The sequence below is a fragment of the Rattus norvegicus genome, chromosome 7 (genome assembly GCF_036323735.1).
Source record: "Rattus norvegicus strain BN/NHsdMcwi chromosome 7, GRCr8, whole genome shotgun sequence".
Taxonomy (NCBI): domain Eukaryota; kingdom Metazoa; phylum Chordata; class Mammalia; order Rodentia; family Muridae; genus Rattus; species Rattus norvegicus.
Genome location: NC_086025.1, coordinates 26423137 through 26449464, shown reverse-complemented (window position 1 = coordinate 26449464; position 26328 = coordinate 26423137). Strand labels below are relative to the sequence as shown.

Genomic DNA, 26328 nt, shown 5'->3' with positions numbered 1-26328 from the left:
ACAAGGCTGCCCACTCTCTCCCTACTTATTCAATATAGTTCTTGAAGTTCTAGCCAGAGCAATCAGACAACAAAAGGAGGTCAAGGGGATACAGATCGGAAAAGAAGAGGTCAAAATATCACTATTTGCAGATGATATGATAGTATATTTAAGTGATCCCAAAAGTTCCACCAGAGAACTACTAAAGCTGATAAACAACTTCAGCAAAGTGGCTGGGTATAAAATTAACTCAAATAAATCAGTTGCCTTCCTCTATACAAAAGAGAAACAAGCCGAGAAAGAAATTAGGGAAACGACACCCTTCATAATAGACCCAAATAATATAAAGTACCTCGGTGTGACTTTAACCAAGCAAGTAAAAGATCTGTACAATAAGAACTTCAAGACACTGAGGAAAGAAATTGAAGAAGACCTCAGAAGATGGAAAGATCTCCCATGCTCATGGATTGGCAGGATTAATATAGTAAAAATGGCCATTTTACCAAAAGCAATCTACAGATTCAATGCAATCCCCATCAAAATACCAATCCAATTCTTCAAAGAGTTAGACAGAACAATTTGCGAATTCATCTGGAATAACAAAAACCCCAGGATAGATAAAGCTATCCTCAACAATAAAAGGACTTCAGGGGGAATCACTATCCCTGAACTCAAGCAGTATTACAGAGCAATAGTGATAAAAACTGCATGGTATTGGTACAGAGACAGACAGATAGACCAATGGAATAGAATTGAAGACCCAGAAATGAACCCACACACCTATGGTCACTTGATTTTTGACAAAGGAGCCAAAACCATCCAATGGAAAAAAGATAGCATTTTCAGCAAATGGTGCTGGTTCAACTGGAGGGCAACATGTAGAAGAATGCAGATCGATCCATCCTTATCACCCTGTACAAAGCTTAAGTCCAAGTGGATCAAGGACCTCCACATCAAACCAGACACACTCAAACTAATAGAAGAAAAACTAGGGAAGCATCTGGAACACATGGGCACTGGAAAAATTTCCTGAACAAAACACCAATGGCTTATGCTCTAAGATCAAGAATCGACAAATGGGATCTCATAAAACTGCAAAGCTTCTGTAAGGCAAAGGACACTGTGGTTAGGACAAAACGGCAACCGACAGATTGGGAAAAGATCTTTACCAATCCTACAACAGATAGAGGCCTTATATCCAAAATATACAAAGAACTCAAGAAGTTAGACCGCAGGGAAACAAATAACCCTATTAAAAAATGGGGTTCAGAGCTAAACAAAGAATTCACAGCTGAGGAATGCCGAATGGCTGAGAAACACCTAAAGAAATGTTCAAAATCTTTAGTCATAAGGGAAATGCAAATCAAAACAACCCTGAGATTTCACCTCACACCAGTGAGAATGGCTAAGATCAAAAACTCAGGTGACAGCAGATGCTGGCGAGGATGTGGAGAAAGAGGAACACTCCTCCATTGTTGGTGGGATTGCAGACTGGTAAAACCATTCTGGAAATCAGTCTGGAGGTTCCTCAGAAAATTGGACATTGAACTGCCTGAGGATCCAGCTATACCTCTCTTGGGCATATACCCAAAAGATGCCTCAACATATAAAAGAGACACGTGCTCCACTATGTTCATCGCAGCCTTATTTATAATAGCCAGAAACTGGAAAGAACCCAGATGCCCTTCAACAGAGGAATGGATACGGAAAATGTGGTACATCTACACAATGGAATATTACTCAGCTATCAAAAACAACGAGTTTATGAAATTCGTAGGCAAATGGTTGGAACTGGAAAATATCATCCTGAGTGAGCTAACCCAATCACAGAAAGACATACATGGTATGCACTCATTGATAAGTGGCTATTAGCCCAAATGCTTGAATTACCCTAGATCCCTAGAACAAACGAAACTCAAGACGGATGATCAAAATGTGAATGCTTCACTCCTTCTTTAAATGAGGAAAAAGAATACCCTTGGCAGGGAAGGGAGAGGCAAAGATTAAAACAGAGACTGAAGGAACACCCATTCAGAGCCTGCCCCACATGTGGCCCATACATATACAGCCACCCAATTAGACAAGATGGATGAAGCAAAGAAGTGCAGACCGACAGGAGCCGGATGTAGATCGCTCCTGAGAGACACAGCCAGAATACAGCAAATACAGAGGCGAATGCCAGCTGCAAACCACTGAACTGAGAATATGTCCCCCGTTGAAGGAATCAGAGAAAGAACTGGAAGAGCTTGAAGGGGCTCGAGACCCCAAAAGTACAACAATGCCAAGCAACCAGAGCTTCCAGGGACTAAGCCACTACCTAAAGACTATACATGGACTGACCCTGGACTCTGACCTCATAGGTAGCAATGAATAGCCTAGTAAGAGCACCAGTGGAAGGGGAAGCCCTGGGTCCTGCTAAGACTGAACCCCCAGTGAACTAGACTATGGGGGGAGGGCGGCAATGGGGGGAGGGTTGGGAGGGGAACACCCATAAGGAAGGGGAGGGGGGAGGGGGATGTTTGCCCGGAAACCGGGAAAGGGAATAACACTCGAAATGTATATAAGAAATACTCAAGTTAATAAAAAAAAACAGGCAGGTAAAGCTATTAAAAAAAAAAGAGTAAAGACATTCTTTATTAGTATACGATAGGAAATAGAATGGCAAGCACGGTGGCTGAGGAGTCAGTGTCAATGAGGTGTATGCTATGAAAGAGCTGGAAAGCTTCACACACAGGAAGCAGCATCAGCACGTTCTTTTACCAAGTTGACTCAGACACCAGGTTATATTATATTATATTATACAAGAATATAATTTCCTACTCTCTTAAACAGGGGTTTTTCTTTTAATTATTTCCCAAAGTATTTACACGATACAAAAGTACCATGTTTTCCTTGTCAGATATTCCCTTGTCAGACAGACACTATTAAAAGAATAATTTATAAATTCCTGCAGAACTATCCAATCAACTGTTGAATACTTCAATCTTCCTTCTAGCTTAGTATCCCCCCAGAAGACTATAACAACAGGCTATCAGGTTGTTATAAGTTAACAATGGAGCCACATGAATTTAATGTGAATATATGTCATTATAATGAAATTTCATTTATTTGGGTTCACAGATGTGTCTTCTAAATCATGGCATTCCCAGTGGCTCTAACAAACATGGTTAAAGACCCCAGGATAGCGAAAACTATTCTCAACAATAAAAGAATTTCTGGGGAAATCACCATCTGTGACCTCAAGCTGTATTACAGAGCAATAATGATAAAAAACTGTATTGTATTGGTACCGACAGGCAGGTAGATCAATAGAATAGAATTGAAGACCCAGAAATGAATCCACACACCTATGGTCACTTGATCTTTGACAAAGGAGCTAAAACCATCCAGTGGAAAAAAGATAGCATTTTCAACAAATGATGCTGGTTCAACTGGAGGTCAGCATGTAGAAGAATGTAAATCAACCCATTCTTATCTCCTTGTACAAAGCTTAAATCCAAGTGGATCAAGGACCTCCACATCAAACCAGACACACTGAAACTAATAGAAGAAAAAGTGGGGAAGAGCCTCAAACACATGGGCACTGGGGAAAATTTCTTGAACAGAACACCAATAGCTTATGCTCTAAGATCAACAATAGACAAAGGGGATCTCCTAAAACTGCAAAGCTTCTGTAAGGCAAAGGACACTGTGGTTAGGACAAAATGGCAACCAACAGATTGGGAAAAGATCTTTACCAATCCTACAACAGATAGAGGGCTAATACCCAATATATACAAGAACCCAAGAAGTTAGACTCCAGAGAACCAAATAACCCTATTAAAATTGGAGCGCAGAACTAAACAAAGAATTATCAGCTGAGGAATACTGACTGCCTGAGAAGCACCTAAAGAAATGTTCAACATCCTTAGTCATCAGGGAAATGCAAATTAAAACAACCCGAGATTGCACCTCATACCAGTCAGAATGGCTAAGATCAAAAACTCAAGTGACAGCAGATGCTGGGGAGGATTTGGAGAAAGAGGAAACTCCTCCATTATTGGTGGGATTGCAAGCTGGTACAACCACTCTGGAAATCAGTCTGGAAGTTCCTCAGAAAACTGGACACAGTACTACCTGATGACTCAGCTATACCATCCTTGGGAATACACCCAAAAGGTGCTACAACATATAAGAAAGACACGTGCTCTACTATGTTAATAGCAACCTTATTTATAATAACCAGAAACTAAAAAGAACACAGATGCCCTTCAACAGAAGAATGAATACAGAAAATGTAGTACATTTTCACAATAGATACTACTCAGCTGTTAAAGACAATGAGTTGATGAAATTCTTAGGCAAATGGATGGGACTAGAAAATATCCTGAGTGCAGTAACCCAATCACAAAAGAACACATGAGTTGTGCACTCACTGAAAAGTAGATATTAGCCCAAAAGCTTGGAATACCCAAGATACAATTCACAGACCACATGAAACTCAAGAAGAAAGAAGACCAAAGTGTGGATGCTTCAGTCCTTCTTAGAAGGGGAACAAAATACTCACAGGAGGAAATACTGAGACAAAATGTGGAGCAGAGACTGAAGCAGATGACATCCAGAGACTGCCCCACCTGAGGGATCCATCCCATATACAGGCACCAAACCCAGACAATATTGCTGATGCCAAAAAGTGCATGCTGACAGGAGCCTGATATGGATGTCTCCTGAGAGGTTCTGCCAGAGCCTGACAAATATTGAGGTGGATGCTCACAGCTAACCATTTAACTGAGCATGGGTTCCCCAGTGGAGGAGTTAGCAAAAGGACTGAGGTAGCTGAAGGGGTTTGTAACTCCATAGGAAGACCAGCAATATCAACCAACCAGACAGCCCAGAGCTCCAAGGGACTAAACCACCAACCAAAGAGTATACACAGAGCACCCCTTGGCTCCAACTACACATGTAGCAGAGGATGGCCCTTGTCAGGCATCAGTGGGAGGAGAAGCCCTTGATCCTGTGAAGGCCCTATGACCCTGTGTAGGGGAATGTCAGGGCAGGGAGGCAGGAGGGATTGGGTGGGTAGGTGGGGGAGCACCTTATGGAGGCAGGGGGTAGAGGGATGGGATAGGGGTTTCCAGAGGGAAAACTGGAAGCAGGAATAATATTTGAAATATAGATAAAGAAGATATCCTATGCAAATGAAAAAAATATGGTTAAAACAAAAATGGTTATTTATGAAGTAATAAAGTTACGAGAGTGGTAAAAATAACCTTGAGTTTTCATTACAAAATTAAAGAAGCAAGCATTCAGTGCTGAGCTTAAGAGAAAGTAAAATGCTTAACCTTCAACCAACCATTTATATCATCCCTCCCAGGCTCAGGGAACACTGCAGAGGAGGAAGCAGACAGATTGAAATGTTAGGAAGATGGGGAGATGAGCTGGACATGGCTTTTTGTAGGCAATTAACAGCCACTGCAATCACAAACATTTTAACAACTATGCAACCATAAATGTTTCAACGAATGTACTGGATCAGCACAAGAATAAGCCATCAATAAGGAGGATGGGGGAGGGGCTGGGGGGCCCTATCACTTACTGAACTGTCTCATATTAATAGATTCAGAGAAGGGGGAGTCATTGCCTTTTGCTATGTGTTCAATGATGACTAATGGATAATCTCAATTCAATCCGATGGTCACACGGATGTCTCTGTATAAACTATATGGATCACATCAAAAGTCATGAATCTGAGACAGGGATAGGTAGGAAGGAGGGGGATTGACAAGAGTAGAAGAGAAAGTAACGAGAACACATTATATCCATGTATAAAATCGTCAAAGAACTAACTTAGTGATTTTTCAAATTAGGGAAGCCAGAAGTTATGTGACAGATAGGAAAAAGTTACATTACTTTTGAAAGCCATATGCTTATAAGAACAACCCCATTTCATATGCATTTCAGGTTGCAAAAGGCAACTGATCAAATTAAATGTTTGATTTAAATAGTCTAAGAAAAGTATGCATTTGCTAATAATAAAGATACTTCAATAATTATAGTAAAGTTATGTGCATATTATAATAAAGTTATGTGTCATTAAGCAAGGTTCTTCAAACAATGCCCAGTGCTTACATGCACTTGGCTACAATATTCAGTAATTTACAGGATGAGCCATAGAGGTGGTGCTGGTTTTATGGGGGAAGTCCCAACATAGCTTGAATGAATTAAAAACTAGACACTGTAACTAATCCCAGAGAACAACATAACGAGATCTGTGGCAAAGATAGAAGATGCTAAGTTCTTAATCTGATTATTATGCTGTTTACTAAATTAATAAAAAAATCAAACCAGCTGACACTTAGCACTCCCACTCTCTGGTTGCTTTTCCAGTCACTACATTGAAACCTACTTTCTAGCATGTCTTCACTCAAAACCTTGTATTTTACCAAGCAACAGTTATCAATACCTTCCAGTATTTGCCAAGACACCTTGGTATCAAATTCTCTTGACCTCTAATACTCTATCTGCTTTCTCTAAGTGCTTTCCTTAACTTACAGTCTGTCGGGCAGGGGCAGAAACTGCCTTAACTATTCAGATAATGTCTGACTTAAGTAGCCTCTTCTTGAAAAGCACTCAATTATAGCAAACGACGGTGAATCGAGTCTCTCTAAAAAGCACGCTTTTATTATTATTAAAAACCTATGTGTGTTATAAGGAAGTTCTGTGTCTCCTGTACAACACACATAGAGGTTAGCTTAGACCAGCATCAGGAGGAGAGGAAAAGTTAAGACAGTAAACCTCCCTCTAACACAAATGTTCCTCTAATATAGAACTTGCATGTCTCTAGGAAGTACATTTGGGCTGAATAAATTCAGTTTTCTATAAATTTATTCTTCAGTTTCTATTCCCATGCGTCTCTCACGGTAGGTAAGACATTTGTCGCCAACATAAAGAACTGTTGACTGAAGCAATGACACTAGAAATGAAGCTTATATTGAGCAAAGGCCTTTTTTAGACATATAATTAACGCACTTAGGCAAATAATTAACATTTACTCAGTAACATTTACTCCTTAAGGAGAGGGAAATGAAGGTAGTGCAGGCCATGCTGCTAAACTTGAACAACTGGGCTCGGGGTGCCCGTCTAGTGGACCGCTTTCTCACCGGAACACTGTGGCACTGTGGCAGGGGTCGCTGACAACTGGGCGCGGGTGCCCGTCTAGTGGACCTCTTTCTCACCGGAACACTTCAGTACTGTGGCAGGAGTCCTTGGCAGAAATTACTGAGTGTGTCTCGTGTTCAGAACCATAAGTTAGCTCAAGCCATAAGGAGCCAGCTGATCAAAGACAGAGAGACAGTGCCGCTGCTACGGAACACTTGGTAGTAAAATTCAACAAACCAGCTAATAAGCCGGGCAAGAATTTGTCTCCCATGCTTCGTCTGATCTGAGGTTACGTTATTTTTTTTCTCAGACATCATTAGCAAGATACAGAATGCCACTAAGCTGCCCTAAGTGATGTTAATTAGTGGCAGTTTGGTGAGTGTTCTTTTCATTTATCAAATGAATCAGGGCTCCCCAGGCTTGCAGTTTACAGACAAGTATAGATAGTAGATAGTAGATTGAATTTTTCTAATCTGTATGCGATCATTTTAAATAGTTAATTGTAAATGGGAAGGCAAAACATCAAATTTTGAAAATAAATAACGAGACAATTTATATTTTTATTAGGAAAATTCGTAAAACTCTGTCATTCTAGTCCCTTGAAAATCTAAAGTGTTAAGAATAATTTCTCATTTAAAATAAAATTTCATCTCTAATAATTATACCAATTATGACACAAAATTTAACTACTGATCTAAAATACATGATTACTAATTGACATGTAAAACTGGACACAACTTGGACATATTTATTGCATATTTTTTATATTTTTTCTTTTTCTTTACTCTTCTCTCATACATTACTGCCTGATCGCAACCTCCCCTTCCTCCCAGTCTTCCCCACTACCCCTCTTTCTGAGACGCACTACTTCTTTGTATATTCTGATACATTATATAATGTTTGAAACAGAGTAATCCATCGTTTATCTCTTTTTTATGGTGAAAACATTCAAAATAATTTCACCTTTTTCTAAAAGCACGTGGTACTGCTAACTAAGTGCCCATTGTCCTAAATGCACACTGCAATGCTAAGCACCCATGATCAATCCGTCCTGATCACTTCCACTCAATCTATATTCTTCTCTTGATTTCCACTGAATTAGCTTTGTTTTTTTTAAGTTCCACACATAGTGGATATCAATCTTTCTGAACCTGGCTTAAACTTTCAAGTGCATTGCAAAAAGAGTAAAGTGACTTTTCTGAAGGCCCAGTGGTACTGAAGAAACCACACAGAACCACGGTTTTGAACTGTGAATGTTTAGAAATAAATGCTCTCTAATGTGCCTGATGATTCCTTTCTGCCAGTAATTTAAAGGACTCGGGAATCTTCACAGAAGCTCGCAAAGCTCACATAACACTAGGTTTCAAAGCAGGGTCTCAGCTGAGGGTGGCGGTGCTCACATTTAATCCCGGCACTCAAAAGGCACTGTGGCTTCAAGGCCAGCCTGGTCGGCACAGCAAGTTATGGGCCACTCAAGAATACACAGTGAAATACTTTGTCAAAGAAAAAGAGAGAGGGGAGGGGGACACATCAGGACTGTGAGACTAGCTTATTCTGTGAAATCAAAATATCAGTGAATGAGTTGATGGGATTTATTGTCCCTAGATGACTGAATGAGTAGCCATTTCTATATAACACTGATTGATATTAAATGAATATTTCCAACCAATGCATATTTTCTTTAGTTCCCATCCGTATACTTACTACCTTAAAAAAGGACCGCCATATTCACCATCTCATCACTAACACGTTCAAACAGAAATTAATCTTCCCAACTTCACCAGTCACTTCCCGGTATTCACTCCAAATAGTTTTCACTGATTTTGCTGACAACAGTAAATCATTTCCTTCCCCCAAAATATTTTTTACTGGTTTTTGTTTTATTAACAAGAATTTTTTCTGCCGCTTCTTACTTTTGTCTCTAGTAAGTTATTATCCCAACATAAGTTTAAACATTACAGTATGATCTTAATGCATCAAAAATGTAAGTAGATGGAAAAGAAGCCATAGTCGGGATATATGATGTAAGAAAAAGATAGATGGATGGATAGCTGACAGATACATAGATGATAGAAGGTTAGATAGTGTAAGTTCTACTAGTTAAAAACTAAGCAATCTTGCAGACTAACAGAAGACAGTATTTATTATCTACCATTATTTCAATAATTAAAATACAGATAAAATGGAAAAACTATTCAGACAATAAGTACAAAAATTATAATACTAAGGATAAGAAAGAAAGAGTATTATATAATGTGCTCTTCCATTCAAGTTACTGTATAATTAAAAATAAGCATATTTGAATTTCCGTTGATAATTGGCTTCCTGTATTTTTCTTACTGCTTCTAAATCATATATTTATTTTGAAACAATTACTTGCACTCTTTCTATATACACATGTCATAGATATCATATATAATGTTACCGCTTAATAAAGACAAAAACAAATTTGCATACACATGGAAAAAAAATAAACTTCTACACCGCCAAATTCTCACCCAGTTACATGACTATACATCTGAGCCTGTCTAGCAGGAAAGTGACATATGGATCTAGTGACATATGGATCATGACATATCAAAAATAGAATTGCAGATTTAAAAATAAATAAGATTGACATGCGACCTCATATAAGGAGCAGTACTTTCCAAAGAAAATGGTACTCTGGAAAGAATAAATTCCAAAGACGTGAGAAGGGAAAGGGTCACCCAAGGAAGCACAAACACAAACATGGGCGGGCTGAAGGAGAAGCAAGTATGCATTTGGAAAATCTCAAACGATCACCCAGATAAAGTTCAGTCCTATGACGGTTGATGCTGCCTGTCAGCCTGAAGGAACCCAGAGTCTGCGCATGCCCAGGAGAGATGTCTCCACTAGGCTCGCTGAGGTGGGAAGACCCACCCCAAATATGGGCAGCAGAGTTCCGGGTCCTGGAATCGGAGACTGAGTGAAATGTGAAATGGAACTGAGTCCAAGTGGTCATCACTCTCTGTTTGCAACTGCGACTATAATAAAGGAGGTGCCTCGAGCTCTGGCTGGCACACCGTGCTGGATTGCATTCTCAAACTGCGAGCCAACATAAGCCCTTTCTTAAGTTGCTTTTGCGAAGTATGTTATCACAGCAGTGGGGGAGGTTGCTAATAAAACACCTTCCTCATGTGCGCAGCAATACCCACAATACTCCTGAACTCCATTGATTACCATTTCATAACCTCCTATGCGCATGTCTAGATTTACTGATAAGCTGCAGTGTCAGTGATAGTAAGGACGTCAGACTTGTCAACTGTTGATGCTCGGATCTCGAGACCTGGTGTCAAACCTGACACACAGTAGATATATAAGAAGAAAGCTGTGGCTCTCTTGCTTTTGTTCTGTCCTCTTGTCCCTTCCCCCTCTGCTGAGTCCCTACCCCCTCCACGTGTTCATGGCTGGTCTCTACTCCTCTCCTTCTCTACTCTCTTCCTTTCTCTGTCTCCCCCCCATGCCCTGAATAAATTCTATTCTATAGTTAGAAGAAGAGGAGGAGGAGGAGGAGGAAGAGGAGGAAGAAGAGGAAGGAGGAGGAGGAGAAGGAGGAAGGAAGAGGAAGAGAAGGAGGAGGAGGTGGTGGTTGTGGTGGTGGTGGTGGTTGTGGAGGCATATTACTAAGTATTGTGCAGACATTAAATTATATTAAACTATAATTAGTAGTGGCTCTGAGGAGGCACAAACATTTCAACATTGTCCTCATAAATCAAATCATACTGCCTCCCTGATTAAAATCCTTTGGTTAAAAGAAGGAAACATTAGTAGAGCATGGTAGCTGAAGTCTGTCAGGGCAGCTGATCAGAATGCTGAAGCAGAAGAAACTCTCGACAGGGAAGGGAGATTGGGGGAGGCATGGGGAGGAAACAGTGAAAGGGGAGGGAAGAAGGTGGAGGGAGAACAGAGAGTGAGAGAAAAACCACACCAATATGACCTCCAAGACTCCACAGAATGACTTTCTGACTCTGTGCCTGTGTCTGTGTGCAAGGAGCTGGAGGTCAGCATCCTTCAGTGCCTCCCCACGGCGCTATTTGAGATAAAATCTCCAATGTCACTCTTTTATTCTCTGCCTATGTCCCTAAGCCTTAGCCTGTCCAGTGGCCAGCAGGACCTAGTAAGAAAAAAATTAATCCATGGGGTGGGAACTAGGGCCTTGGAGTGGATACTGCATCCTCGACACTCTCTCTCTCTCTCTCTCTCTCTCTCTCTCTCTCTCTCTCTCTCTCTCCATCTCTTGCTCTGCAGGCATGGGATGAGCACTGTACTCTGCCACACATTCCCACCATGGCCTAGTGCCTCACCACAGACCCCAATACAATAGTCAGTCACCACAAGAGACAAAACTAACCTCCCTTCCTTCCTTCCTTCCTTCCTTCCTTCCTTCCTTCCTTCCTTAAAAAACAATTCCCATATGCATGTATACAGTCCCCATGATGGAAAGTGGCCCAGTAACTTTCCTTTAAGTTGTAGTTCTGCAGAGAGGCCTTCTCTAGCAATGGCATAGTGCAATGAAGCCATCCTGCCTCTACCCTATCTCATTAGGGATGCTAGACCCTCTATGTTATGTAGATGTGCTTCCATTCCTATGAATAGAATACATTAAAAGGCTGGTTTAAAGACAAGGAAAAATTTTTGAAATAGTGTTTCTCATAGTTGGTCTATGAATATAGAATGTTGTTAATGCTTTGGATTGGACCGTTGTTGTATCCACAAAAGGTCTAATTCTTCTATGTTTATGGTCAGAGTCAAAATAGAAGATGTCAGCTTCTTCCAAAAACTGAGAGAATTAGGGACCCTTAAGCTTATGGGCAAAGTTACTAGTGCTCATTGACAATGTTGTTCATTGTCTTTCCCTCTCCTCCACTCTCCTTTCCTCCTTGTAAACATCACACAAGACACACACAAAATACACACAGACACACCCACCACACCACACACACACACACACACAAAACACACAAAACATATACAAACAACACACACAGACACACATCATACACACAGACACACACCACACAAAACACACACACAATGAAAACATACATACACAGCACACAAAACATACACACACAACAAAAACATACATAAAGAACACAAAAAACATACACACACAACAAAAACATACACACACAACAAAAACATACATACACAACACACAAAACATACACACACAACAAAAACATATATACACATAACACACACACAAACAAACACACATACAAACACACACATACACACGAACACAGCTACCCACATATACACACACTTGGATACAATGTACTGGTCATATAAACTTTTGGGAGGGAGTAGCACCAATGGAAAGATACTTAAATATAAACACAGTGCATGCCTCGTTTCTGTGAGCATCTTTCTTCCTGAGTCCTCACTTGATATTCTGCTTATCTCTGATAAAAGGTGTGAAGGAGCCAAGGAAAATGTTTAAAGTTCTGCTAAAGCTTACAATGAAGCCTACGTTGGAGCCACAGCTTTAGAAAATCATGCTGGCTTTATGTTGTTAGCACCCTCGGGGCTATCACTGTGAGAGGACAGAGACGTTCTTATGAAATACAGCAGAACGGAGCAGAAGGAAGACAGAAGATCAAAAGTTAAGAGTAGCTGAGCAAATCCTTCCTTAACTTAAGTTTAGTTACTGAAACCTTACCAGGTGACAGAAAGGTAACAGACGCTTGGAAAAGATAAGAACATCATGATGCTGTTTGTGGGTTCCTTCCACAATCTTTACAGAGTTTCTTCTGAAAGTGGATGGTACAGGAAGGAGGAGGATAAGACAGAATGGATGAAGAAAGAGCTAGAACTTTACATGGTCACTAAATAGACCGCATCACTGACGCTGAAGCAGTACGAAGTGGCTCCCCATACCTGACTTCCTATGAAACGGATACTCAAAAATATTCTACTGCAGGATGCACAGAATGTTGTGGCAGGAAAATTACCTCAGAAACTTATTAAAAATAATCCACCCCCAAAGAATGATTCAGAAGGCTGAAGTGAGTAAGGCTTTCTAAAAAATCACTGTTTCTGATGAGAGGTGAGCAGATTATAAGAAAGAGAGGTATGTTTTAATAGGGAGCAATGAGAAACTTAGAGAGATGGAGAAGTCACACACAAATGACTGAATAGATAAAAACATAAATAATGAGTTATCGTTTGTTCCTCTGTGATGGTGTTCTCAAAAATTGACTTTATTTTTAGAATGAACCCACAAACCGTTGTTAAGATTTTTTTTAAAAGTCTGAAGATGAGGGAAATCTTTATGTAAAGAATTTAGATTCAAACACTAGTCTTTTTGAACTCAAGTGCTTGTTCTCTGTGTTATGAATGCAATGCCAAGTCATAAACATAATTTATTAGGATGATTCTTAATGTGGGGGCTCAGGAAACTGTGGTGGCAACAGCACACTTGACAGTGGAGGTATGGAAAGAGCATTAACTCTGTAGGAGTAAGCTGGAAAGAACCCAGATGTCCTTCAACAGAGGAATGGATACAGAAAATGTGGTATGTCTTCATAATGGAGTACTACTCAGCTATCAAAAACAATGATTTCGTGAAATTCATAGGCAAATGGATGGAACTAGAAAATATCATCCTGAGTGAGGTAACCCAGTAACAAAAGAACACACATGGTATGTACTCACTGATAGGTGGATATTAGCCCAAAAGCTTGGAATACCTAAGAAAAAAATCACAGATCATATGAAGCCCAAGAAGAAGGAAGACCAAAACGTGGATGCTTCAATCCTTCTTAGAAGGGAGAACAAAATACTCCCAGGAGGAAATACAGGGACAAAGAGTGGATCAGGGACTTAAGAAAAGGTCACCCAGAGACTACCCCATCTGGGGATCCATCCCATGTGCAGCCACCAAACCCAGTCACCATTGTTGATGCCAAGAAGTGCTTGCTGACAGGAACCAAATATGGGTGTCCCCTGAGAGGCTCTGTCAGAGCCCTACTGTTACAGACGAGGATGCTTGCAGCTAACCATTGGACTGAACAAGGGGGACCCAAATGGAGGAGTTAGAGAGAAGACTGAAGTAGCTGAAGGGGTTTCCCACCCCATAGGAAGAACAACAATATCAACCAACTAGACCCCACCAGAGCTCCCAGGGACTAAGCCACCAACCAATGAGTACACATGGAGGGACCCATGGCTCCAGCCACATAGGTTAACAGAAGATGGCACTGTCCAGCATCAATAGGAGGAAAAGCCCTTGGTCCTGTGAAGGCTCGTTTCCTCAATGTAGGGGAAGGCCAGGGCTTTGAGGTGGGAGTAGGGGCATCCTCATAGAAGCAGGAGGAGGAGGGAGTGGGTATGGGAGAGGGGGAAAGGGGGATAGCATTTGAAATGTAAATCCATAAAATATCCAAGAAAAATAAAATTAAAAAAAAAAAGAGTGAGCTTACAGAATCAAGGCCAAAGGGGCCCTCCTTTGAAGGTTGAAGTGCATCAAGTTCCACAACAAAGTGAGGACTGTAGGAGCAGGTGCAACCTGCCACATCTCTTCTGAAAGCAGATGGGGTCCCCTTCCCTTACACATACTGCTTTCTGGTTCACTCTCTTTGCTCACCCTAGAACCTTTTGTTTCCTGCCACATTATCTTCTTGGCTCCCCATCTCCCGAACAGAATTAAGAATTAAGATTCTCTTCATTAATTAGTCGACAGAATGAACTGGAAGCTAGCAACTAAATGGAACCGTTGGGAAAGCAGAAGCCAGTGGTTTGCAATCCCATTAGGTGTCTACAGACCTCCTCACGGCTGTCACCTGAGACTCGCCAAAAAAAAAAAAAAAACAGAGATAGAGATTTACATTAGCAAATTAAATTACAGTTATGAAGTAACAACAAAAATGATGTTACGGTTGGGGATCCACCACAACATAAGGAACTGTATTAAGGGGTCACAGCATTAGGAAGGTTGAGAACTACTTGTGTAGACAACCAAAACTTTTGAGATTCTAAGGAAATACACATGGTGTATGTTATAGTTGTGTAGCTTGGTCTTCATGTAGAACTCCTTACAGCAGGAGCAGGGGCTGCCTCTGACTCTGCTGTCTGCCTTTTATGTCTTTTCTTCCTACTGGGTTGACTCATCGAGCGTAAACAGGAGAGGACAGGGCTTACTGCAACTTAATATGCCAGTGCTGGTTGATAACCCTGGGAAGCCTTTTTTTTTTCTGAAGAGGTGGCAGAGGCAGGGAGGAGAAGAGGGAGGGGAACAGCAGTCCAGCTGTAATATTAATTAATTTTAAAATGCATATGGTAGAAAGAAGAACTCCAATAAAGCTAGTGATGATAAGTTACCTTCATTTGGTTTGGTTTTGATTTTGCTTTTGCTTTTGCTTTTTTTTTTCTTGGTTTTGTTTTGTTTTGTGTTTGTTTGTTTGTTTGTTTGTTTGTTTTTCTAAGACAGGGTCTCTCTAGGGAGCCTAGGCTATCCTGAAACTCATTCTGTAGACCAGGCTGCCCTGAACTCAACAGATCCACCAGTCTCTTCCTCCTGAGTGTTGGGATTAACGGCATGCACCATGAATACCACCAATCTAAAAGAGTTACTTTTTAAAATTCAAGCCTGAGACTGAGGCACGGTTACCTTTTCCCATTTACTATTACTGACTTCTATTCTAGTGCCGTCAATCCCAAGTCTTCAGCTGTTATTTGCTGAGGAATTCCAACATCCTTTAGTCATGGATTAAATGGTCTTATGATAATACGTGTTAGAAGCATGGGCAGCTTCATCAATTTCTCTGGGCTGCTGGTCTTCTATTCTACTGAAATTAATTTACTCTTCAAGGTGAAAAATCATTTCCCTGGACAGAGCAGTAAGTGATTCTCACAGTGAGCTTGGGCTCAGTGCGGATTTCCTTCCGTGTCAGGCAGTAAAATGAGATCTTTTCACAATGGCAAGCTATCCGAGACCTTCATTCCAAAGCCGCACTAAGAAGTCCCTAGTGTGTACCTTGAAATCAAATTGCAAATAGGGTGTGTTACAGTGAAAGAACAAAGTGATTGTGAAAAGTAGCTTAAAGTGGTCCAAAACTAATATACTAAAAGGTACAGTTAGAAAAAGGTTCAATTATGACTAAACTTTCGAGAAAACATAATTATAATAACTGCAGAAAATATTGTTTTTTTTTCTCCTCAGGAACATCATAATAGCTGAGTTATTCTATGGGGAAGCTTAAAAGCAAGTCGTAGATAAGAAAGAAGAAAACTGTCAACAAAAACTGGCAGCAAACTATACAAGTTAACTTTGAAAACCTCATAAAATTAAAACACAAAAATTTAAAGTATTTTGGGAAGTTCTAATGCCTTAATAGAGTATCTATGATATTTAGAGATAATTTAGTGCCATATGTTTTGAACAATCAAGACTGGACATGTTGCCTCCTTCCTGTGTGCACACAGGAGGGTGGGGTAGGAGGATTACTGTGAGTTTTGGACTAGCCTAGGCTACAGAATGAGAAAGAACATATACACACAGGATACAATGAGATACATTAAACTATGAGAAAATTGCTCAAATTAGGTAGAAAAGGCAGGACACTGATTAGCTTCAAAGTACTTTAAAAATAGCATAGAATGGTAGAAAACAGCTCATAAAATATATCAAGGAGTTTGAAATTAACAATATAATGAAACACATTTTTAAATTCTTATAACAATTTATGTGTTTTGGAGAATTGAATAAAGTACTTATAACATAAGGTTCGTTGAGTTATATGTAATTACATAAAATATGACTGGACCTAAGATATTGATGACTTTATACTGTGAAGAAGTCAATGATACAATCTAACTTAGTATTAAGTTTTACTTTTAAAGCAAACTTGTGAGCTACACGTGATTCAGAAAAATGAAACAACAAATTAGATTCTCCTCCTAAGTTTATATCTAAATCAGGCATCAAACATACTTCTTCACGCCTATAACAAGTTCAGTTCAACAAATATTCTTGAAGCATGTGTCTCCGCTAAAAACACACATACAGACTAATAATTTCCCAGTGTTTAAGCAGCTTACAAAACAAAGCCAAAACAGAAGGTTCGTGTACTAAAGGAGATTATAGAATTTACATAAGGTATTTATAAATATGGCATAATCATATTTGATCTAAGTGTTAGAACTAAATATAGAAGGATCGCAAAAGGTATTATGCACAATGGTTTCAATACGGGAGATACATAGACAGAGCTGCATGAACACGGAAGATAAGCATGATTCAGTGTTGCCCTTCACTGAAACATTGCGCTTATGCTGTATGATACATTACATGAATTGGAGATCAGATGGACATGTATACAATAGCTAAAACTGCCAGGTGTTATGTTTTTGCAGTAAGGATTGATCGGCACTGAGTCTGAGGAGAATGCTTGACTACAGTGTTCTTTATGTAGATCATACTCATTGGGAATCAGTGTTCAGGAAAAGTGGGAGAGAGTGGGGGAATGAGCAGGATGAGAAGCTCTTACAGTACATGAGGTAGGAGGTGAAGAAAGTCTGAGGCCAGGAAGATGGCAGGTTAATGTCAAGCTGAGGACAAGCCAATGTCATCATTGCCTTCAATGTCTTAGAGGGAAATCATCTAATGGTTAATCGTAGGCTTGTAGTACATTGGTCAAAATTTTGGCATGAACTGTTTACCCAAATTGAACCTCCTTAATCTTGTATTTATACTATTGGCATTTCAATAACTGAAATATAGGACTTAATAACCTCACTGGATTTTACACCTTTGTTCTGAGCTCAGAACTCCAGTGTATTAAGTGTGTAGTTGTCATAAACACACCATCCCTACAATGTGCAGATCTGCTTGTGACCTGCATGTTTTCCGTGGCAAAATGAACCCAAGAACAGAACGTGTGACAGAGCAATAGAGAAATCTCTCCACAAATACATGAAATAACCATTCAGAAGGCTGAACCAAGTCGGTCAAAGTCTGTGAAACATAACGATGAGAGTGGGATTCCTTCAACCACACGAGAGACAGTAAAATAATTCTTTTACATGGCTGATGTAAGGCGATGGTGATATTTCCTGATAAGGAAATTTGGGAAACACCAAATATCAGTCATTCTCTGCTCAAAAACCAGCGCAACAGGCTCAGAAAGCCAAGGCCATATAACTTACAATCCCATACTCTGCACGGCTACACTGTTCCCTCCATAGGACAGCTAGTGCCCCGTGCTCCAAATAAAGACATCCTCTACTGATTGCCATCAGCAACCTCTTCTCCTTGCAGCAGACTCCTCATGTGTGTTCAGTGACCCTTTGACAAGAGGCGACCATGTGAAAGACACTGTGCCAGGCGAGATTAATAAGAGACAGACCAAACATATGCAGGGGTGGTCCTGATGCTGTCCTGTTTCCCAACTTGTTCTCGATCTGTGAGTAAAGAAGCCCACGGGCCAATTGTTGGGTGAAAGGAATAGGTGGGACTTCCAGGTCCCTGGAGGAAAAGAGAGAGACGCAAAGGAAAGACAGACTCCACCAGGCTTCTAAGGAGAAAAGTTGACCAGCCTTGTGAGATCTCAAATGGAATGGCCACACAGGCAGCTCCTACAAGGGTGGGGGATGGAACTGAGCAACTAAAGCTTAGGGCAGGTGGGGGGAGGTGGTGAGGAGATAAGAATACTGATAAGGGCAGGCTTTTCTAGGCATGAGAGAGTAGCGCCCAGCAACTGTGTCAGAAGGTAGGTTGAAAATGAGCTCTGTGTGTGTATGTTAGTGTGAGTGTGAGTGTGTGTGTGTTATCCATGGATTCAAGAGAAGGAGGGTGGGGCTGGTGGCCCAAACCGTTTCCAGACCTTAGGTGGGGTAGTGAAAGCTACACGCAACAATATAGACCTTCTTTCTCATCCCAGATTCTATCAGAAGCCATGCGTCAGTGTACGAAACACAAAAAGAAAACCACAACCCCTGTAAAAGGTGAGAACCACACACGTGGCAGCTCTAGAGAGCTCCTGTGTTTCTCACATATTTTCCCAGAAACGCCACAGATAGAGAAAGCTCTTCTTAAGGTAAAAGGAGGGTCAGAAATCTACCGTTCTGATTCTAGGTTTTTCTCTAGGTACATTATAGATCTAAGACATATTGGTTCCTAAAGATACCAGCCAGGAGCTGTTAATATAGGACAACAGGTGTGTGCACTGGCGTCTGTGTCCATTCATTTGTATACAGATACGCCTAAGGGACAGGGTGCAAGTGCACATGTATGTGTGCTCACAGGGAAGCCGGAGGTCAAGTTACGGTATTACTCCTCAGTAGCTGTACATCTTTAGGAAAAAGACTCTCTCACTGATACCTGAGGCTTGCTACCTGACTATATTAGATGAACCCAGCTCACTGCAGCCTCAGCATCCCCAACTCTGGGACTGTAGGTATACCACTGTCCTTGGCTTTCTGTGCTCCTCACAAGGGTTCTGAGATCTGAACTCAGGTCTTCACATTTACGTCACAAACACTTTACCAACTAAGCTCTATCCCCAGGACCAGCATTTGGCTTCTAGACAGTCTAATAAAATAGCTCACACTACTAATCTGACATGCAATTGAGGAGACTGCAGTAGAAACTAAGTGAAATGGAGAAATCTTACATACACAGATCATGCTAGCACATCCCTGGACAAAGAGGATTGGATGTGATCATATCCAGATTTTTCCCTCAGGAAAAACAAAAAACATTTCTTCCCACAATAGTCTTACCCATTTCTTTTAAACATGGGCTAATGAGGCAATAATTTTTTTTCTATTTAAATCTAAGAGAAATATCTTCCTGATCCAATCTGTCACAACCTTCATAGTATCTCAGAATTCCTACAGCCTGGCATGTTCACATTTAAGAATTATGTGTGTTGCTTCTATAAATGAAAGTGGGACTTAGGAAGATAAGTGAAAACAATAGAAGAAATTTTAGATCATTTTATATTCTTTCAGAGACATAAACTTCATGGGTTGGAAATGAATATGATGATATTTCTTTAAAATTCACATCCTATATTATGTAATGTTCTGATTCAACTTGGAAAATGGTCTCGTGCGTATTATAAGGTAAGAGCGTTCAGAACAGATTAACTTTTGAATTAAAATGCAGACAAGGTAAAATATAATTCTAACTTGAACTGGTCTTTAAATTAAATATAAAACCCCGAACATTAATATTAATAATAATACCAAACTGCTTTTTTAATTCATTAATCATAGTAAAATTATTTATATAAAATCAACCATCCCCGATTCAAAAACTAAATGTTCTTACATAAGATAGCTGATTTTGTCTTAAAGTCCTGCATTAGAGTGCCCTCTATTGGAATAAAAGTGGAAGGGAAAGTTGGATTGAACTCAGAAGGGTAAGAGAGAGCTAAAAATACTCAAGCTACATATCACTAATGTGTAAAATACAATTATGAATGATATGAAATTCAAAAACATATTTTCCTTTTATTTTGTAATACCATAATTACTTTCACAATGATTCATGGTCCCAAAATGAAAAGGTCAAACGTTTTGGAGCATCTAAAACTAAACCACATTCAAACGGGTCACTCAGCACAGTGCTAGAAATATAAACAACAAACAAAAATGTTTTTCTGCAATCAAACCTTTGATAGGGTAGGAAAATAATTTTGTAAGTTCAAACTGGTGTCAGAGCACAATTTGAATTTTCTTCCATTATCAAGTGTAAACCTCCCTGGTAAGAAGAAAGTTTTCTACCCCTTCCTGATACCCATACTGACATCCCAACCCCCAGAGAGAGCAGAGCAAGAGACTCTGGGAGGGATTCAGGTGATGAGCGCATAGCTGAGCCCACAAGCAAAGCCAGCTGAGAGCTGGCTTTTTCTCTCTGTCCCCAGTCATGTGGGGAAACAGTGTGACTACAAAGACAGTCACCCCCGAACCAGGAGGCGGGCTCTTAACAGACGCCAACATTGCCTGCAGCCTCCAGGAATGTGAGAAATGTTTGTCTTAAAGCTCCACGATGTACAGTAGCTTGTTCAGGAGTCAAAACTGGGATATTCCCTAGTTCTAAAACAAAAACGATTATCCTAGAGTACTGAAGAAGTGAGTTAGTTGCTATAAGATGTACAAGATTTGTTCTGCCCATCGCCCCCTAAAAAAAGAAAACAACATACAATTGTGTGGTATTATTAGGACCTAAGGGTTCTACTCTTATTTTAGACCTGAATTAGCTTATGAAGTTCCTGGCAGGATTTCTGTGACCAGATCAACTGTGTGCCTGGTTAGAATGCTGTAGGGGGTTTTCTTTAAAGACAAAACAAAACAGTGCTTAGAACATTTGATTCCAAATGGGGTCTTGATATCTAGCCATGGCTGGCCTCAGGTTAGTTGTACAACCCAGGATGCCATCCTAAATCCTGGTACTAGCAGATACGCGCCATCATATCCAGCTGCCTCACTGATTTTTGACGAAGTGGGTGTGGTACCTGACACGTCGGTGCTTAGTTTTTAAAGCCTTCCATGGTTACTCTAAGACAAAGCCGTTGATGAGAACCACTGTCTGTTCTGAGACTAAGAAACAACCTGCCACTTCTACCTTCCAAAATATCGCCTTCAAGAGAACTCCCTTGAAGTCATTCCCCTGATCTGCCTTTGTTCTCTGGTGATGCAGAGAGTGATAGCAGGACTCTGGTTTCAGAGCAAGGATCTGAGCCTGGGCATTCTGGCTGTGTGCACTTGGGAAGAATCATCAAGGCCTCTCTGAGACTTCCCACTGTCATCTGTAAAGTCCACCTTGGAGGATTACCATGTGTTAGGTTTCATCATGACTCATGTAACTGTTATTTCCATTGAGGTCAAGCATTCTTTGCAAGCTAAACATGGATCGTGACTGTTGCTTTGGCACACACCATTTCTTCCAGCTGTATGCCTCGTCCATTCTTTTCAAGACATACGCAAGGCACATCTCCCCTTTCTCCAGGCCTTAACTTACACCTACAGCGAGCCTTTGATGAACACCTATAGATCTCTGATCTCTCTCTTTTTAAGTTCCATGGGCCACAGGGTAAGCTAATACTATAAGAAATACAGCTGAGAATTTAAAATACCAGTTCTTAGTTTTAAATCAGTGGTTCTCAACCTTCTTTATGCTACGACCATTTAATATTGTTCCTCATGTTGTGGTGACATGATTATTTCCGTTGCTACTTCAAAACTGTAATTTTGCTAGAGTTATGAATCATAAAGTAAATAGTTTTTTGAGACGTTTGCCACAGGAGTCATGACCCACATGTTGAGAACTGGTTTAAATCCTCACTATGGTGTATGCTAGCTGAGTCACTTCCTAAATTTATAATTTCATTGGTAGGATTTCTCAGTGGTTTAACTCATGCAAAGCATGAGAAGGGGTATAGCATGTACCAATTAAGCACCGTAATATATGTTTTTGTTTTATATGTTACTCTTGTCTACAAACAGTGATTGAAGGCTACATGGGATTGTAGTTTGGAACTCTTTGAAGTCACCTACAGTCTTGCGTATTGCACCTATATACCTACAATTTTAAACATGGCAATGGCTGCCTAATATAGGACTTTATTGTTTATACCTGGTTGTGTAACAGGGCAACGATTGATAGGAATACTCGAAAAAAAAAAAAACACTTCAACAAATGGAAACAAACATTAATTAGACAGACAGAATGAATACAGATAAAATGTAGGCCATAGAGAAAATCAATGAAATCGGATTCGTTTTTTAAAATGCAATGACCAGTTTCTATAAGATTCATTCTCTGAAAGGCCAGTTCCAACGATTTCCTTTAGCTGCCCAAAATCCTTTATACTTTTCTCATTTCCTAAAGAATAAATAGCAGAATTCTCAGCCTGATATTCAGGCCACCCCACACTGCACTTCATCTATGCTTCTAACTTTAATTTCCATCCTTCCTCCTTGGTGGATTTCATTACAAATAAATAGAATTACTTGCCCCTATGTATGCTGTCTGCTGTTCCACCTCATAGAACCTTTGATATTTTTGTACGATAGTTGTTTCAAGGAGTATTATTATAATGACTTGTCACTAGAACAAGGAGTGTAGAGATACCTGGGCTAAACTTTAAAAGACGTCAGTTCAACGTGTGAGCATTAATGTCTCCCTCACCATCACCACAGTGCAACCTCCAGTTAAGAAAACAAAAGCAGCTGCCCTTTCCAAAGCGTACACCAGCCAGCCAGCAGCCCGTCATCACTCCCTAAAACGTACAAACTGTTAAACTCTCCAAGCAGAATACAGGCCCCAGGGCACACAGGATGCAGAGTAAACGAAAAACAATTATGGCTTCTGCTTTACATTGCCTCGTTTTCATACTTCTGAATTTCTTGATTTCTTGTGTGATAAATATCTCATAGTTTATATATGTAGCACTAGTAGTATGTATGGTTTGTGTGTGTGTGTGTGTGTGTGTGTGTGTGTGTGTGTGTATCTGTACGAACATATTAGGATACTTGTTTGAGTTTGTTTACAAGTACATTTAACAAAAATTCTTTAGAAATCAGTGACATACAGAATTAGGGCTTTGTGTAGAGCTATAGGTTTAGAAGGAGGAACCTTGAATTTGCTGATCAAAAAAAGCATTTAAGGATGGGTGTAAAAATCCAGCTGTCCTACATCAGTTACGTGGCACAACTGCGTTTAAAGTTCTAAGCAACCTTCTAGAAGATGTTAAGGTGCAATAAGCTTTACTTTGCAGATAGCACACGTGTGTTTTAGACGTTTAAAAGGAAATTTTACGCTGACTACTACATCACCCTGATACAAGATTTTCATCTTGTGAAACCCATAAGCTTTTTGGTGTGCTGCATGTACAATTATTCAAGCTCTTCTCAGTGAACTGGAGGAAGGAGAATGATGTGACAGCCCAGAAAAGTAAATTGCAACAGCAACAAAAAGTAGGCCTAGGAGGTAAGTTTAGCCACTGAACTAGATCAGCAGGTGCTTTGTGGAGAATCCGTGTCACGCCTCACTTTAAGGAACTAAATGAAGTGTACGGTCCCAAAATGGTTCCCAGGTACCATACTTAGATGCTTTTTAATTTTCAAAATACTATGACATACTTATCACTGTCTGCTCTATTATACCCTGGCAAATAAAGCCAGCACTGCTCTAACAGATTGTCCTTAAAGTGAGTAAATAGTTAATATCAAAAAGAAAATGTTCCCTACATACTATAAATCATTCTTTCACAGGCCAAAGGTGTGTTTCTAACTCATAATTTAAAACTGATTGATTGCAGTTTTCCTTGCTATTGTTGGTATGAAATTCCATGATGAACAAGAATATCCAGCTCATCCTTTAGACTCTGAGGTCATAAGTGAGAATCTCTGGTCATCTAATATTACGGAAACACGTAAGCTGAGATCTCCCACCATGACCGTCACAGTAACTGAAGAATTACACACGTAGTTTGACACTATCTTTGTTTTAAAGAAGGGCTTGGGAGAACGCCGGTAGGACAGACAAGAGAAATGTTTTCTTCTGCAGGAGTTGACATAATTATGCCCCGTTAAATTAAATATCCTCCATGTGCAAAGAGACGGCCACTTCCGTGTCGCAAAATGAACTGTAATAGTAGGAACACCATCACGGACTATAAGTAATTATTTTAAGAATTGCACATTAAGCAAGTTCTCTACCACTGGGATACACCCTCAGTCCCTACCCAGCATTCCTTCCCCTGTACAGGCTACAGAGTAAGCAACCCAATGAACATCAGAGAAAGACTAATAGGGACACTGACATCTGATGGTCGCTGAATCTGATCATCTAATCAATCAACAAATCCTATGCCACGGGGGCAGGCACTGAACTGGAAAGACAGACGCGGTGTCTTTGTCCCCCACCCCTTACTTACTACACTCTGGCTTCCATTTTTCCCAAGTTCTTCCTCTGAGATCTTGCTCAAATTATCTAAGTAGTGGTCTGAGATTGTATGGCACAGATCTTCAAAGGAATAATCCTTTTCTTGACAGAGTTTTATTTCATCCAGGAGTTTCGATAGTTCTCCAGTGACAGTTTCACCTACAAGAAAACAAAGTTTGTTCAGACATCGCAAGAAATACTGTCATTAAGGTGTAATGTTTAATCGTGTAAATGAGACTACTGTGTTGACAGAAGACAAAACAACACGTAAGTGATTAGAGACCTGTGACAGAAGCAAGGCACTAAGCATAATTAATATAAAAATACTAACAGACAAAAGAGGCTCCAAGTTTGACTGTAGATATTCTTTGTCAAAACAGGAATCAGTATTGAAAGTTTAATTATAGATATTAACTAGTCTCTGTAGCTTTATTTTTACAATAATTGACTTTTTTCTTTTGTGGCAGCATGGGGCTCAAACTCGGAGTCTCACACATGCGAGGCTAGAGCTTGACCACTAACAGTCACTTGGGCTCAATTTTTTTATTGGCATTTTACTTCACTGACAGAACCCAATGGTCCATTGATCAGCCTGAAATAATATAGAAGACATGTCCTATTCCAAAAAACATAAATACTCAGCTTCTTTAAACAAATAAATATACATACAGGTAATCAGAATTGTGATATATAAGGAAAGGGGAAAAAAACAGAAGGGATAGATAACTTTATCACCTGTCAAAACTTACAGTAAATTAAATATGAATTTTTCTTGACAGCTTCAAAAAGAGCACTTTGTACTTAGAATTTATTCTGAAAATTAATCCCAGCAATTGCAAAAAAAAGTTAGTGTTTTTATTGTGAATTAAAATGTTATTTAAGAGGAGGTAAAGGGAGTATAGATTTTAGGTTTATTTCTGGGTTTTTTTTTTCTTTTATACTGATCTATGTATCTTGTTTTTATGATAGCATATATCTTTTTGATTATTGCCACTTCCCAGCAATAATGCCAGGAACCTCCAACACAGAAAGGACAGCCTTTTACAGAGGATGCTGGAGTCTGCATCTATGTACACAGAGGAATCACAGTGAATTGTATCTCATGCCACATGCATTCATCAGCTGAAGATTCATTGCGACTTTACCGAAGGAAATCAGAAACTCCTCTGGAAAAAGTATAAAGCTTCCTGACCTCGGTCTGAAAAAAAAAATGCTTTTTTTCGGATACCAAAAGCACAAGGTAATAAATCAAAGTTGGCAAGTGAACTAAATCATGCCAGAAACCCTTCTGT

General features: G+C 39.9%; 1 protein-coding gene across 15 annotated transcripts in view; it reads right to left on the bottom strand.

Annotated features, from left to right (window-relative positions):
- The window catches only part of Anks1b (ankyrin repeat and sterile alpha motif domain containing 1B), a 1165904-nt gene that overhangs the window by 917088 nt on the left and 222488 nt on the right, over positions 1-26328 (bottom strand). For all 15 annotated transcript variants that reach the window (NM_001414940.1, NM_001271371.3, XM_039079051.2 and 12 more), the window contains exon 8: positions 25029-25195. In NM_001414940.1, the coding sequence (NP_001401869.1) occupies positions 25029-25195 (167 nt within the window). The remainder of the gene's footprint in view (positions 1-25028; positions 25196-26328) is intronic.